Source organism: Hydra viridissima, unplaced genomic scaffold, assembly GCF_058129835.1.
Source record: "Hydra viridissima isolate aposymbiotic clone 2 unplaced genomic scaffold, HvirCarnegie_v1 scaffold_5, whole genome shotgun sequence".
In the NCBI taxonomy this organism is placed as follows: Eukaryota; Metazoa; Cnidaria; class Hydrozoa; order Anthoathecata; family Hydridae; genus Hydra; species Hydra viridissima.
The window spans coordinates 7,227,819-7,244,512 of NW_028324304.1; the positions used below are offsets into that span (position 1 = coordinate 7,227,819).

Below are 16,694 nucleotides of genomic sequence, written 5' to 3' on the forward strand. Positions count from 1 at the left end.
AATGTTTTAAAAGTTGGTTTTTTTTATTGAGGAGGATAAGATAAATTTACAGGAATATAGTGTGGAATCTAGAGTGGTTTTATAGAGTGGTCTTGGAATTTGGGATAAAAAATTCTAAGTAAAATAGTTATGTTTTTTTTTCTAAAAAAGAAATATTAATTAAAGCATAAATACTACATTTAACTAAAGTTATAAAGTACAAATATGTTTTGTTTATATATATACGTACATATATGTTTTGTTTATATGTATCCCTTTAAATATGAATGCCTTGTGTTGTACACGCAGACAGCTCTTCGCAAGACTTCATTAAAATTAGCGTTGTGTTGTCCTACTTTTCGTATTTCCCAAAATTGTTTGAAGTATAGATGAACTGACTCCAATGATTGCTTAGTCCAATATCCTAAACCCTGAAAACATTGAACATTAATACTTTTGTATGTGAAAATCTAAAATGTTTTTCAATATACACTCACCAAACTTTCCTCCTTTCATTATAATAAATTCTTCAACATGATGCTCCACTATATGAACTTTAAGTGTAATGTTTGTACCAAGATCTCTAAAACTTTGTGAAAATCTTTTAATATATTAAGAGTAGTTTGGATTTAATGTTTTTCTAAAACACCCATGAACAACATCGCTAAAGTCTCTCAATGCTTTCATATACTTTCCACCAACAATATTATGCTCATTCAAATAGATTTGAAAACGATCAAGTTTTCTTAGAACCTTATTGGATCCATTTCCTTCTAACCTGTGTTTACCTAAATAAAGTACTCTGGCAAGATAAATTGTAGAAAAATAACTATTTACAAAATGAAATCCTTGATTAGTGCTCTCAAACAAGTTTTTTTTCAATTAGTTTGAGAGGTTTGTCTACTATGCCTAGCAAAATATGTAAGCCTGGTATTTTGACAATTGATAAGATCTTCATTGTTACATTTCCAGTCAATAAAGGAGGATTAACTACGTTACTAAAATATTTAGCTTTTACAATGTTTCCTCCAGCTGCCATCCATTTGTTATACCACTCACCTATATGACTCAGCTCTCAGCATACTAGGTGATACTAGGTAAACATTTTTAAATTTACTATTTTAATTTAATAATAAACTTTAATCTGTTGACAAAACCAGAATACAAACCTTATCAACATTGCATTCAGTATTTCTGTACAGGTTGTGTCATAATTTTATTACACAACGGCATTTATTACATACTTTCTTATACACTGAAATAACAATTTATAATTGCACTTCTCAAACTTCCAATTTCATTATAAAATATAAAACTAATGCATACATTTTTCAATTAACATAATCTTTCTTTTTATAGTCTATGTCTTGAATTTATTTTATAATTATATTAGTGTAAAATTAAACTTTTATTTAAATAAGTTTAACAAAGTAAAATTGCTTCAGCAAATTGTATAAACGAAAATATAATTGTAAATTGATGTGGCTCCATCAGTCATGGAAAATATGTATATCTAGTGGGGTGCAATGAAAAAGGCAAACTGATATTTTTTCTTGATTTTAAGTATAAAATGTTTATTCAAGCAAAACAAAAGAAAATTGGATGTGACTGAAAAATTCAGGAAAAAAGAGGTATGTATATACACTAATATTTGTAAAACAAAAATCTTTAAAAATACTGAATAATATGGGCACATTTATTATTTTAGAAAACAACTAACGGATATAGACATAGGACAAACTATTAAAGCTGCTGACCGAGGAGAGTCTCATAAAGAATTGGAAAGAGTTTAAAACGGCAAAGCTCCACTATTAGCAGATTGGAGAAAAAATATAAACAAACTGGTACAATTGATAGGTCTGTTGGATCAAGGAGAAAACCCAAAACTTTAAAAAAGGAAGATAGCTACATTCCTAACGCCGTCAAAAAAGATCGTAAAATCACATGTAGTGAGATAAAACTAGATTTAAACCTTACTAATATCTCAAAGTGGACAATATCTCGTTGAATAAAAGCATCATGTGAATTTAAAGGAAAGCAAATAAGAAAAACATTTGTTAGTGAAATCAATCGCAAAAAAAGATTGAAGTGGTGCGTTAAGCACAAAGATTGGACATGTGAACAATGGGCTAAAGTTATTTGAAGCGACGAGTCTCTTTTCGTCTTGTTTTATAATGGTCGATCTTACAGTCGGAAAATAATTGGGGATAAATTCTACTCCCAAACATGCAACGCAACCATGGAACATGACCAAAGGGTGGCCAATTAAGTACTAATACAAATAAAACTTGAAAAATACTTCACTAATCCTAATTTCTTTTTTTAATATGTGATCTGCAATAATATCAAAAGCATTTCTATCAAAATTGTCTTATATTACTTTTATTATATGAGTTGAAGACATTTTTTACTGCTTTTTTTTGCTTTATACGTATATATATATATATATATATATATATATATATATATATATATATATATATATATATATATATATATATATATATCATATATAGGCGCTAGTGCACTTTCGCACCCCCTTTTTTTATTGCAGATTATGATAGAAAATTTCATGCTGATTCAGAAAAATATAAAAACATGGACCTGAAAATCAACGGAAAGTGCTCTAATTCGAAGTCAAAGTTGTAAAAAATGCCACTAAAAACCCTAATATTCGCCATTTTGAGAATAAAAAGTTAATGATCTTTTAGCTTACAAAAGCAATACGTTAAAAGCATGGTTTTTACGTTAAGAAAGTCGTTAAAGTATTTTTATCTTGCGCAATTTTTTGTGGCTATGAAAATAGCCGTTTTTTGATTTGTTAGAGAATAAACTATAATGCAAGTAATGTACTTTTGGGTGCTAGTACACTTTCGCACCCCCCTTTTTTTATTGCAGATTATGAAAGATCGTTGTTTAAAATAAAGAAAATTGGTATCCATTTTGTTTTTTCACCAGCCCAAAGTGCTCTAACTTTGACTTGAAGAATAAAAAAGCCCTACCAAAACGCTTATATTCGCCATATTCTTAACATGTTTAGTTTTAATTCCATAATACAAAAACCACTTCCATTAATAGCCTGGTTTTTATTACTTAAAATTTAAAACTTTCCTGTAACAAATGCAGTTTTTAAACACACAACTATTACAGCCACTTTTATTAAAACGTTTTTATAATTAGCAAAAGCAGCCACTTTTATTAAAACGTTTTTATAATTTTGTAACTGCGAATTTTTCATTTTTATAAACCGATTTAAAATAGTTTTCTAGTATGTTAAAATAAGGTTGACAAAGATAACGTTTGTTAGCGGAGGTTAGAGAGGATAGCTTGAAACAACTTCACTCCAAAAATGAAAGAAACGGTGTTCACTGAAACGCTGCGCCCACATAAGTTCTGCCAAGTAGTCTGGAATCATCTCACGGTTGGTAGGTCCCATCATTGCTTTAATTTTCGCTTTTGCTCTGCACCACATCGCTTCAATATGATTTGTTGTTACACCTGTTTTAATGTCAACAAAATTAACACTGTGGTTAACTGTGCCATGTAGGTATGCGGGCGATGGTAAGTTTTTGTATGCACTCCACATGTCACTCCATACTATTGAACCTGGAAGGATCCATTGATATATAATTGGCATTAAAGTCGCTTCGTCACGATTTGCTACGGGAATTAAAAAACCTTTCTTTGTTCCCGGCTCATAACCACCGAATATCCATTGCTGTGGTACTAAGCGCCCGACTTCATATTTTCTTTTTGAGAACAGAGATTCATCAATCTCACGCCCTGGTCCTCCTATTGGTTCCGGATGGTTAATAAAATAGGAAACACAGACGTCTCGGCAAAATTGGTTCCAATCAACAGCTGAATGTTGACTGCCAATGTTCAATTCATGTTTTATATCCTCATAAGATAATCCTCGGATTGACCCGGCGCTTCTACACCATATGTACGTTATGCCAATAATTAAGCGTTTCACTGTACATCTCCAAATAACATGATCCACAGCCCGTGAGTAATTTTGCTGTGTGCAAGGTTTGGCACATAAAGGACAATGCATTGTTTCTGCAATCAAACCAAACTCTCTGCACCAACGAATGGTAGCGTCCAAATTGTTTACAAATCTTAATCCAATTTGGATCAGGGAAATAGAATCAAACTCAATAATTGAGGGGAATCGAAGAGCCATGAAGTTTAGAGGGAGCTAATGTTAGTTGAAGTACTTTAAAGCGGTTTTTTACTGATTTATTTTGATAGATCTTATATGCAAGATTTTAGGAAGTAATTGTTGTAATTAGCGTAAAAAAATTGCATCATTGTGCATGCGGCATATTCATTGTACACAACGAATTTCGAGTTCATTGTGCACAATGAATTTCGAAATCTTCCAATAATTTCATTACGTTATAACCTTTTCGTTAAATTACTCTTAAATAATAATACTAAGGCTGATGGAAACCAGCTCTTCTTATTACGCAATGTGACGGTTGTTAATTATCGTCAAAAATGAAAGCGATTTGAAAGAGATTTTTTAAAAATCGCGAATATTGGGTTTTTAGTGGGATTTTTTACAACTTTGACTTCGAATTAGAGCACTTTCCGTTGATTTTCAGGTCCATGTTTTTATATTTTTCTGAATCAGCATGAAATTTTCTATCATAATCTGCAATAAAAAAAAGGGGGGGGGGGTGCGAAAGTGCACTAGCGCCTCATATATATATATATATATATATATATATATATATATATATATATATATATATATATATATATATATTAGGGCTGTCCAAAAAACATTTTTTTTTCAGATTTCATTGCATAGTTGTTTATTTTGTGCCATTTGACATAGTAATTAACTGTGCAAAAAATCTTTCCAATCAGATAATGTTTAGGGGTGCTCAATGACCATAAAGTTTTACGAAAAATGTGAAAAACATGGAAAAAGTAACAAAGTTCCACATATTTCTAAAACCCGGTTAATTAGATTTTTCAGATTTGATCAGTTTTAATTATCTCTAAATATTAAATTCTGAATACAAATTACAATCCACATCCATTTTAGACTGGTTTATTAGCAGAGAAATTAATGAAATAAAATACTGCAATACGACTAAAGTTCTGCGGTTTTTGTTATATCAGAATTTTTCCAAAATAAAACACTAGGATTTTTGACTCTTTGTCATTGATTAAAATACGAATTATAAACAAAAAAACATATGAGCAATTAACATTTAATTATCGTAATGTTATAGTTCGTGCAATGTTAATGCTAGCGAGGACTATAACTCTTCAGAGTACACTTTCTGGCATCTGGCACTCGCTTTCTGTGATCCTCAACCACCTGAATTAACCTCTGCATTTCACATTCATACCTTGTAATCGATTCATTAAACATCGACATTAAAGCCACAGATCGTTCGGCAGCATCATTTACTACTTTCAATGAATATACTAAATTTTTTCCTTCTTGGTATTCTGGGGAATCATTCCAGGTAGCTGGATCGTTGTTGAACAGAAAATCAATATCAACCTTCATTGACCGCAACGCACTTGCTGAAACTGATGTCACCAGCATGTCCAGAGATTTCTTCTCTAGACTTTCAATGTTCTTTAATTTGATCAACCTTTCAGACCAGTTCTCACCGTGAAATTTCATGTTGGAAATCATTTTTCGCTTCTCTTCCGTTTGAAGTTTGTTTGAAAACAAAGCTAGTGGGACCAATTCTGGTGAAAGGTACCACAAATGGTTTTGAAAGTTCTTGACTGCTGCTTCGGAAATCGTTTTATTCACAACTGCAAACTGCTTAAGTTGCTGAAACAGAAACAAGTCATTAACTGGAGCATCGCTGGCATTTGTGCATGATATCCAAGATTTTACATAAACCAGACTAGCAAATAAGCAAAATTCACAGAGATTTTTTTCCTCTTTTGTGGTCAACTTGAACTCTTCACGAAATAAATAAATCTTAAAACAATAAATAACCTTGGCCATCCAGCGAGCCATGTGATAAGCACCAGGGATCTTGAAATGATAATTTTTCTCTTCTTGATCAGGCAGTTTTCCAAGTATTAACAGACAGAGATCCATGATTTCTTTGTAGTCATCCCTTGGCATTTTAACATGCAGGTTTTCTTTGAGGAATGCAATCACTTCATTTTGTAGTTCTTGCACCAGGGGTATTTTCATTCGAATGTCATCCAGAGGTTTAAAATTTCCTTGATTAACTTTGGGCCAATATTGCTGAAATCTCTGGAAAAGAGGTATGTTGGGACCAGATGATGGTCCAAATAGTGATCCAAACACTCCTGCTACTATGATCTCATGAACATGGTGTCTGCAAGCGAAATATAACAAATTTCTACCTATATGTTTCTCTAGAACTACACATGCACCATTTTTGGAGCCAGTGTTAGAGGCTGTAGTATCAAAACTCATTCCAATAACATCACCAATTATGTCCCAGAAATTAAGCAGATGAATAACTGCTTTTGCTTGGGCTTCTCCAGTTCCAGCTGATAGTTTTGCTATTCCAAGTATTTTGTCAACATTGTGACCTGTCACACCTACAGATAGCCGGTCAACATTTGCTTTAGGGGCTGCAGAATTTGTACGATCTATCATCAGTTTGCCATCCCAGTGGACGATTAATGGTGGTTTGTCCAAATCGCAGAATTCAGTTCGAACAGTGGCTTCAATATTTGATCGATGATAGGTTCGTTTTCTACGGACTGTAGAACGTGACAATGATCCATCATCGAGGTTCTGTCCACCAGCCCTTGCAATTGCTGCTGCTAGTATAGTAAATTTTGTGTCAGATAGATTAATTCTGTCTAATGTTGATGAAACATCAGGCGAGTCAAGAATTGTATCTAAGATAAATTGTCGTTTTGGAGTACTTGCTAAACTTGATTCAGCTGACCCTGAAGAACTTGCTTTACTGACTTGTTGTCTGTAATAAACAGGGATTTCTATCTCAAAATCTCTATCAACCATTTTGTCATTATCAACAGCATCGTTATCGTTGTCATCACTATAACTTTCGTCATGTAAAGGTTCAATAACAGGAACTATTGCACTCGCACCAGATTGTCTTTGCTCTTCTTTTAGCTTTCGTTCTCTCTCTGTTTGTTTCCTTGCTTCATTTCTTTGTCCTCTCCAAACATCACCATTTTTCTCTGACATCTCTGATCCAATAAAAATTCTTTATCTTCTTCAATTCTGATCATGGTTTCAGCATCCTTGTGGGCAATGTCAAAAAGTAGGCCAATGGTGTCTGTAAACGATTTCTCTCTCGATTTCTGAGAATCTGACAATCTGGATTTTTTTTTTTTTATTAATTTAAATTCCTGGACTAAAGTTTTCAACTTTAAGACTACATTCAGATGAAATGCTGTCGGAATACGGGCTTTATTCCAAATAATAATCAGTTCATCAACAGTTGTTTTAAGACTTTCAGGCACTGACTTTTTGGTTGAATTAAGATGATAAAAAAATGTTTTTAAAACATCAGATGTTAAGGGAAGAACTTTATCTGGAAGATTTGGCTCTGGTTGTCCAATTAAAAAGATTTTGGTTTGAAGTCGTGTAGAGATAGCAACACGAGATGATGCTGCCATTTCAATGATAACTGAAATATTATGAGAAAATCAAAACTCAATACCATATTATACAAACTTATCATTCAGTTGTTGGTTTATGCAGCTGCAGCAATATATTATAATAATTATTACTAAAGAAATTAAATAAATATTTTCAAATTAGAAATTATTATTATCTGCACTTAATAACAAACAATACACTACCAGACTACCATGCTAGTTTTCTGTAATAGGTTACTAAGGTTAGGTACTATCAAAATATTAATACATTTGTTGTCAAACTGAAATTCCAAATAAAAATAATATTTATACTTGTAAACCTTTTTATTCTGTTTGAACAAATTCTAAATTGAGTTAAATAATAGTATTAAAATTATGAATACAAATTTTAACAAAATGATATAAACACAGTTGTTTTAAACACTAGCAGACATTTTTTAGTCTGGTGCCCTGATGACAGTTAATCTGCTGCACTTTAATTAATCTATATAGCACGCAATCAGACAATATTTCAGTGGAAAAAATCTAACTAACCAGGTTCTAGAAATTTTTGGAACTTTGGAACTTTTTACACGTTTTTGACGTTTTTCGTAAAACTTTATGGTCATTGAGCACCCCCTAAACATTATCTGATTGGAAAGATTTTTTCCACAGTCAATTACTATGTCAAATGGCACAAAATAAACAACTATGCATTCAAATCCGAGAAAAAATTTTTTTTCCTGTGTTCACATGAACAGCCCTAATATATATATATATATATATATATATATATATATATATATATATATATCATACATCAGAACGCAGTTTTTTTTGCGTATTGCGTATTGAGTATATTACTCATATCATACTCAATACGCAACTCAACTTACGCAATTTCTTTTGAGTATAATACTCAATACGCAACTTATAGTACGCATTTTTCTTGAGTAGAATACTCAATACACAACTCATAATACGCATTTTTTTTCAGTAATTTGCGTTTTTTTTTTGAGTGTAAAATATAACTTTGTTCTAAAAGTAATATTGTTTTTTATATAATGAACAAACAGAAACACGAAATGAAAGAGAAAAAAAAAATTATATTTTTCTAAAATGTATTTTCAGTTCATATACAAAAACAAAAGTATTGAAGAAAATTTTCAAACAACTGAAGAATTATTTTCACTCAGCTATTTCATTAAGTATGGTTAAGTTACTTTTTAAAAAGGCACGATTTATTAGTGTTTCATCGGTCATGTTGCCGGCTCTTTTTCGAATAACTTCACCACATATCGTCCCCTCAGTATTATCTTCGCTAAACTATGGTTTTGAAAAAAAGGCGTTTGAATTTTCAAAAGCCCTAAAATTTTTCAATATAAACTTTGCACCGAATTTTGTTATTATAAAATTGTCAAGGTCAATATATAATACCCTTATAAACCATTTTTAGAAAATTATTGTGTATTTAGTGTTTAAAAAAATGATTTTTGACTTTTGAGATAGAACAAAATACTGACAAACTTTACAAAATACAAAAATTGTATAATGTTCTATGTCAATTTCTTTGGGTTTTTTTAATTATAGTTTGTCCAAACATGCACATATGAAGAGCACAATGGAAAAAACAGCAGAGTCACATTTTTCACATTTTGAGAAAACCTAAATTAAAGGTTTGAAACCTTTTTATTACAAATTATGTGAGAAACTGTCAATTCTTTTAATTTTTAAGAGAAGGTCATCCATTTAAGCATCAAATTTTAACAAATAAATATTCTGAAAATCATGTTAGCTCATGGAAAATTTTGTTTTTTCAAAATGTGTTCAGATTGGACTCTGCTGTTTTTTCCGTTGATTAAGACTTTGCTTGTTTTTCTATTGTAACACATAAGAAATAACTATATAAAACCATTAAATTTTAAAATTTTTTTGTTTTAAACAAATAAAAAAATAAAAAATACATGAACATTCACTGGTCTTGACCCTCATCTTCAACTTTATCGTCATACGGCAGAGCATCATAGAATGCCTCATTGGTGGTTAATTTTTTGAGGACTTGGAGGTCTTTGTACTTTGCAGCTGATATAGCCAGTCTGTCTTCATATAAAGCTACTGGCACTGCTGTGCATACTGAAAAATTGTTTTTTCTCGTTGGAACAATGATGTTTGTTTTCAAGAAAATACCGTTCCATGAGTCTCTGTGACAAACGGTCCCTGGACCTTCATCCTTGTTAAAAACCATTTCCCGAATGGGGCGCGTGGGTAACGGGCAGCCTTTCTTATACAATGGCCTTAGAAAGCCTGAGAGGTTTTTGACCAGATCCTGTTTAACATCAGTCACGTTAAATGGTGTAGGATGTTTTCGTGCTTCACTAAATATTTTTATCCAGTCTTCTGGAACACTAGCACTAGACTTTGTATTTACTGGACCCATGTCCCTGTCACACTCCATATAAGAATGTCCGCGCTCAGGGAATGTCACTGTCACTGAGGTAAACCTTTTTCTATGGTGCACCATATAATCTAAAAACCGAATCAGGGTAAAGTTCTTATTCTGTCCTGAGCAGGAATCGCAGAATAGTTCAAGGTGAGTAACCTCTTCGCTGACCTTGGTTGTGATGTGGTCATACAGGAAAGAAGCCACCTCATCTGAACCTTTCCTAGCGACAGTCTCATCATAGCAGTAAAGAAAAACATCATCAGTTGATAGTTGGTGAATGTTAAATGATTGGTATGTGAGCTTTCTGTTGTAGTAAAAGTCATTGGTGGACTTGTTGGGTAGGTTGACATTTTTTTGGTAGTCAAACGTAAAGGCCTCAAGATGAGGTGTAATCTTGGCCCTTCGCTTTTCGTCTCTTTTTCTCCGGTAGAATGTGTCAGCCTTTCGCTGGTGGAGATCTTTTTGAAATTTTAACTGCTTCAGGTCCCTTATGAGGACTTCATTTGTTGGGTCTGATTCAAGAGTCTTTGTAGCAATTTCTATTTTTGCCAAGAACTGGTCGCAGGCTGAGCAAGTGTCGGTTTTTGGGTACCCAAAGCCAATGTTAAAATCGTTGTTGAATATAAGCCTGTATGACTCATACACTAAACTGTCTCCTGGCCACTTCTCTTGATGTAAATCAAACATCTTGGAGATGCTGAGTTCTTCTGGCAGGTACAGCCGTCTCGTCTTCTCTTGTGAGTAATGAGACTGCCGACCCCTAAACGAAGAGATGTGGTCTCTTATTCTCTGCCGCAGTTCATCAGATATTTTGTGATGACTGCCATGCTTTCCTCGTCCATCAACAGGAGGCAGGCCTGGGGTGAGTAAAAAAAATTAAAAAAAAATTAAAAAAAAGTTATAAAAATACACGTTCAGAGAATAACAGCACTCTTTATGAATTTCAACATTTCTTTTTAAATATTGAAAAATATTAATATATAGACAAGAAAGGATTATAGAAAAATGTGCATTTTTTTACATTAACTATGATAAGAAAAAATAGCTTTTTTATTCCACAAACTGAAACAAAAAACTATTGCTAATAGTATAAATTACCTGTAGTAGCAAGACTTCTCTTGATAGTCTCAAGTCTCCCTTTCTTAATTCCAAAGATGGAGATGAAGGCTTGAAAGCAAACATAGGCAAATGAATCTGGGTCAACATCATCTGTACTCTTCAGGAATACTTTATAGTGATAGCTGTGACTGTTTGCACTTTTAGGCTCTTCCTTTCGAGGTCTTTTTCGGCTAATCTCCGCGACTGTGATCAGTGAAGCTAGATAGGAATCCTGTAAAAAGAAGCAATATAAGATTATTAACGCAACCGGTCACACATCTTTGGAAACACAAGCATTTTTATAAAATTTAAAAATATATAAGCCTACCTACTTTGTTAGAATTAATAAATTTCACTGCTTTGTGCTAGGACCTACTCAGAAAGTTGAACATAATAGAATGATCGATTTTATCAAGAATTGTCTATAGATAGTTGAACATAATGGAATTATCGATTTTATAAAGAAGTTTTTTTTTATTAGATAGACGTCTAGGCTTGTTGGTATGCTGCGTTCAAATAGAACAATGAACTGTGATATTGGGTCCACCCCACTAAAAAACTAAGTTAAAAATGCCTATTAAACATACAATACCAGCCTTGGGTATCATAACACAGTAATACAACCAGATGTCTACCATGGTTATGATTCAGATGTACAGGTCTAGCTACTCTAGACCTAACTAAATTTGAATGAAAATGAGACTGAGAAACTCTTTGTCTTATTTAATCAACATGTTCATGGTGGAATAACAGGTGCATTAAAATTATGAATCTAGGTCTAGACCTAAATCTAGAGCTAGTATTATAAATAAAAAAATAGTCTAGAACTATATTTAAAGAGTTTAATTTAAAACTTAAAAGAAGAACTCACCTGAGCATCCTTTGTTGGTAATGCATTGAATGACTCGAGGAGCAAGGCTCTATTCTCTTCTTTGACTGTTTGAAAGCATTTAATTCTTATACATTTACAGTCAGGGCCAGTTACATGAGATGACAACCTCTGTTTCTTTGCTATGTCTTTCTTACTGCCATTTTTCTTTCTCTTTTTTGGCTTGTCTGTAACAATAGGTGTAGCATCGTAGTCAGCCATTTTGTTTTAGTATAGATTCTTTGTGTACTGGTTACTCAAATGAGCTTGTGTACTGGAACTCAAATGAGCTTGTGTACTGGAACTCAAATGAGCTTAATAAAAACACCCTATTTTGATCCTTATGAATTTAAAATCAAAAAAGATTTAAATTTACTTTCTATATTACACTTAAACATAAGAAGCATGCGGCAAAATTTTGAAAAGTTTAAAGAATTTCTATCTATTATAAATTACACGTTCGACGTCATATCTCTGTCAGAGACTTGGCATGATTCAGAATGTCCTCTAGAGTTGAATTCTAATTATAGTTTCGCAAGTTACAAACTAATTAGCCAACCACGAGGAAGCAATAAAAAAGGCGGAGGCATAGGTGTTTACGTGCTCAAAAAGCATTAATTTAAAATAAAAAAGCCATTAAGTGTAGCAAATAATAATTATGAAATAATTAAATATATGAAGATCACAATGGAAATCAAAACGGCAGAGTCACATATAACGTTATTATATGGACCCTGCCTTTTCTTTCCTTGTCACTGGTGGACACTGCTGTTTTTTCCATTGTATACCATATTTTCTTATTCCATTTTACCATAGACTATGTCGGTTTTTTCATTTGAAACTTGGCTTAAAAGAAGTATTTTTCAATGCTTTATTACCCAAGGGCCATAACTGAAAAATTATAAAAATGTGACTCTGCCGTTTTTTCCATTGTGGTCTTCAAATGTCTTATTTGGTGAATGTTTTGAATGTATTTCTTACCAAGGACGGATACAAAGATGGGAGTATCCCCCTCCCCCCTATCTTAAGAATTATCAATCTTCAAAATATTATTGATAGAAATTAAAAAAAAAATAAAAATACAAAATATTATTTTGCAACATTTGAATTTTTGGCAAAAAAAAGTTAGTTATATACACATTTAATATATTTATTAGTGAACTAATTTATAAGCATTTTTTACGCTCTTCGCGTGCATCTTATTTTTGTTCAATATGACTTAGATGCTGAGCCCGTTCACAATCATTTAAAGTACCTTCAGCACTTATACCTTCAGCACTGTTCCACGATGTCATCATCTTCAATATTCAGCTGGGAACGATTATTGCGCTGGGTTTGCTCTGCAGGCCGGCATACTTGAATCAATTCGCCAACAGCTGGGGTTACTAGCGATAGCGTTGGGTAATGTTCACCTTGCAAAGCGTCGGTAGCGGCTTTGATGGTTCGAGAAATTCGAGAATCTGAAGAATGCCTTGCTTCTCTCTCTCTTCGTAAACATAAGATCTTGAAAGTCGGTTCCCATTAAGAGTTCATCAAGAACGACAAAAGTCTCTTTCACGGATTGCAGCATAATGTAGAAAGAATTCCATCGGGTGGGGCAGGGCAGCTTCAACGAATTAGCCTTGCGAGGCTCACCTGGAATTAAAATTTAAATAACTAGGTTTCACTCTTGAAACTAGCAATGAAAAAATGATATTTATTACATACCCGTCTTTGAAAGGTTCACTTGATCGTCCACCAATTCTTAGTAGTCTTGATCCTCCACCAAAATCCCGGACGTATATCGCTACGGTTCGTAATCGTCATTGCCTTCTTCGCCAAGCAAAGCTCGTTGCTCCGACCGGATGGCCCAAGCTTTCTTCTCTCGAGCCAGAATTTCCTTCTGCTTCTTTTCAACATCACATTTCCGATACTTGAAGTGTTGTATCCCCTTCTTACTTTTCTTGATTAATCCGTCGAAACTTTTCACCTTCTCTATTCCAACCGCCATGAGGCACAAGTTGATGTTGTGTCCGAAACAAGTGAAATGGACGACCTCCATTAGGTTCAGCGCGACCAGGATGTTTGCACCATTGTCGGACACCCAAGCTGACTTGTCCAAAGGAATCCCAAATTCTGTAGATAGTCTTCTTAGTTCAGCAGCAATATTCGTCGCGGTGTGTCTTTCAGAAAACTGCTTGGCCGCCAAAACAAAGCTGCATTGCTTCCAGTTTGCATCGATGAAATGTACAGTAAGCCCAACATAGTAGAGTCGCCGATAATTATCGACCCACATATCAGTAGTGAGACAGTAAAATTGAGCTTGTTTCAGGTCTTCTTTTACCATTCGATGCAGCTGCTCGTACTGCTCGGGGATCAGGCTTCGAGTGAAAGTGGTTCGATGAGGAAGTTGATAGTGAGATTCGAATTCTGACAGCATGTTCTTGAATCCCGGTCCCTCCACGACATTTGGAGGAACGCCATCCCAAGTGATGAAATCGCGGACTGCATGGTCCAGCACTTTCTGACGATTGGGCTGTAAATATTTCGCCCGTCCGCTCGCAAACATTTGATCCACTGCGGCCTGATCCGGTGGGCCTTTCTTCAACTCGTTGGGATGCAAGTGATTCATGTGGTACATGAGGGTCGACGTGCCTAATAAAGATGCAAGTTTGTGTTCTTTGTTGTAGTTGCATATGATCCATCCTTCCTGTTCGTGGAAGTGGTTCCATACTTCAGCCTTTTTTGCTCTCTTTCGAGACTTCCTTTCTTCTTTTTGTTTGGCACAAGAGTTGTCAGTGACCGTAACCTGATCTTGTGTGGTTTCATTTTCAGAGTTGTTTTCCTTATTTGAGTTGTGTTGGTGGTCTACTTCTTCAGTCTCAAAATGAATATAGCCTCGCTCTCTGAAGCCATTTGAATCATAGAAATTTAACCTGTGAAAACAATGAAAAGTATAATTATTAATTTACAAGCAAGACGAAAGATCACCAACAGTTTGTTTATCTTACTGTTTATACCGTGGATTCCTTGAATATCATAGAGAAAAGTCTTTCGTATTCAGGACTGTCATTCAGCAATACTTACATAAGTTTTCACATCATAAAAGGCCTTAAAATCTCATTAAATTAAAACACTCATACTACAATAGAATGTGATTAAAATACCTGTTCTGTGTGTTATTCAGCACATTTGTTATAAAAACACTCCTCAATTACTCAACAATAATTTAACGAGCACGCCGCTTTAACAGTTTTCCTAGTTTTTCCTCAAAATGCGTCTGCTAAAAAAGCGGTTAACCGCGTTAACCGCATTAACTGGTATATTTTTGTTGTTATTTTGATGATGTAGTTAAAGTGGTTAACTGCGGTTAACCCGGTTAATTTTGGACCCTCGACAGTTGGTTAAAGTGGTCAATTGACTGGTTAACCGGTAGTTAACTGGCTAGATTAACCATTTTGCACACCTCTGATTATAAAGCTTTATTTAGCAAAATACCATTATTATCATTTTGATAAAAATGATTAAAAAATTTTTTTAATTAGTAGTAAAGCTTAAGAATTAATGTAAATAAAATTTGGCTTTGTTTGAAAACTAATTAATTTTCTTGTTAAAATTAAATTTAAATTAATATTCATATCTTGTAATGTTTTTATCGCTATAATTTGAGCTGAACTCTCACCATTCCGCTTCTTCCAGCTCATTTTCTTAAACATATCGTCATGATCCAAATGGATATTTTTGAACCTCCTAAAGATGAACTGGCTCCTGCAGCTCAAAGTCTGACATATTGAAAAAATATTCCATCTTTTTTGCACATTGTAAAAATTATTGCGCAATCTCGAACAGGGGAAAATGATTAATGTGCATTTTGGCAATCCAAAAAATCATTTAAGTGTTAAATGATTTTTTTGGTTGTCTAATTGCTTCTCGATGACTAAGGTTTCGGTAAAACTTTAAAAAAAAAATGTAAAATTTTAATTATTTTTACCACATTAATATTTGTTTAAACTAGAACTAACTTTTTAAAAATATATTACTTATTTTCGGTTCCAGTTTCTGTCCCTGTTCCGGTTTGAATTTATTTTCGGTTCCGGTTTCGGTTAGGAATATTTATAATCTATCACCAGTTTGGTTCCGGTTCCGTCAAAATTTCTGTTCCGGTCGATCACTAATAATAACTACTTTCTTAACGTAAGTAATTATTTTACTTGCTAACTACTAACTTTTATGCATAACTAATTACTTGTTTTACACGTACATGTATTTGTAATTTATCCGTAGTAATTTTATATTCAACATATCAGGGACTCCCCTTTATTCAACGAAGTTTCTTGCAATTGTGATTATTTATTAGATTAGTCACCAATTTTTTGCAGTTTTGGTTTGTGTCTAAGATAGATAAAGTATTATTAAATTTGATTTATAAATTGATCTGGTTTGTTTATTTAAGCTTTATATGCTGTAAGTTACGACATATAAAATTTAAATAAGTAAATCAAATCTATTTATAAATCAAATTCAATACTAATATTTTATCTATCTTAGACACAAACCAAAACTGCCAAATATTGATGATTTAATTGCCCTCTGTAATATATCTTCATAGCTTTTCTAGAAATTTACAAAAGGGAAATGGAAGTAATTAGTAATCAAATTTTAAGTAATAATATTTTTAATATCTTTATAAATGTTTAAAATATGTTTTAAAAAATAAGCGGGATTTCCCGGAAACTTCATTGAAATCCTGGG

The 16,694-nt window shown here is 33.1% G+C and overlaps 2 protein-coding genes and 2 pseudogenes across 3 annotated transcripts; all 4 read right to left on the reverse strand.

The window, feature by feature from the left end:
• Nucleotides 1-242: 242 nt before the first annotated feature.
• LOC149888318 (uncharacterized) lies at nt 243-3,002 on the reverse strand (annotated as a pseudogene).
• A 2,243-nt stretch (nt 3,003-5,245) lies between these two features.
• LOC149888319 (uncharacterized) lies at nt 5,246-7,593 on the reverse strand. Its single transcript, XM_090089055.1, has 3 exons — nt 7,380-7,593; nt 5,960-7,161; nt 5,246-5,788 (listed from the first exon to the last, which is right to left on the reverse strand). The coding sequence occupies exons 1-3, from the start codon at nt 7,591-7,593 to the stop codon at nt 5,246-5,248; spliced, it is 1,959 nt and encodes a 652-aa protein (XP_089945181.1).
• Nucleotides 7,594-9,666: 2,073 nt separating this feature from the next.
• LOC149888320 (uncharacterized) lies at nt 9,667-13,134 on the reverse strand (annotated as a pseudogene). The gene is made up of 2 exons (XR_016452993.1): nt 11,096-13,134; nt 9,667-10,854 (listed from the first exon to the last, which is right to left on the reverse strand). The product of XR_016452993.1 is annotated as an uncharacterized LOC149888320 (transcript).
• Nucleotides 13,135-13,749: 615 nt separating this feature from the next.
• Nucleotides 13,750-16,420, reverse strand: LOC149888321 (E3 SUMO-protein ligase ZBED1-like). Its single transcript, XM_090089056.1, has 2 exons — nt 16,416-16,420; nt 13,750-14,878 (listed from the first exon to the last, which is right to left on the reverse strand). Exons 1-2 carry the CDS (start codon nt 16,418-16,420, stop codon nt 13,750-13,752), a joined length of 1,134 nt encoding a protein of 377 aa, XP_089945182.1.
• Between the last annotated feature and the right edge of the window lie 274 nt (nt 16,421-16,694).

What these genes read in the sequence shown, in the direction of transcription:
- LOC149888319 (XM_090089055.1), bottom strand. Translation starts at nt 7,593, where the DNA reads ATGGCAGCATCATCTCGTGTTGCTATCTCTACACGACTTCAAACCAAA. An exon ending in TATTATTTGGAATAAAGCCC is followed by an intron (nt 7,162 to 7,379) that starts GTATTCCGACAG and finishes TTATTGGATCAG; the next exon opens with AGATGTCAGAGAAAAATGGT. An exon ending in TGGCTCGCTGGATGGCCAAG is followed by an intron (nt 5,789 to 5,959) that starts GTTATTTATTGT and finishes TTTCTGTTTCAG; the next exon opens with CAACTTAAGCAGTTTGCAGT.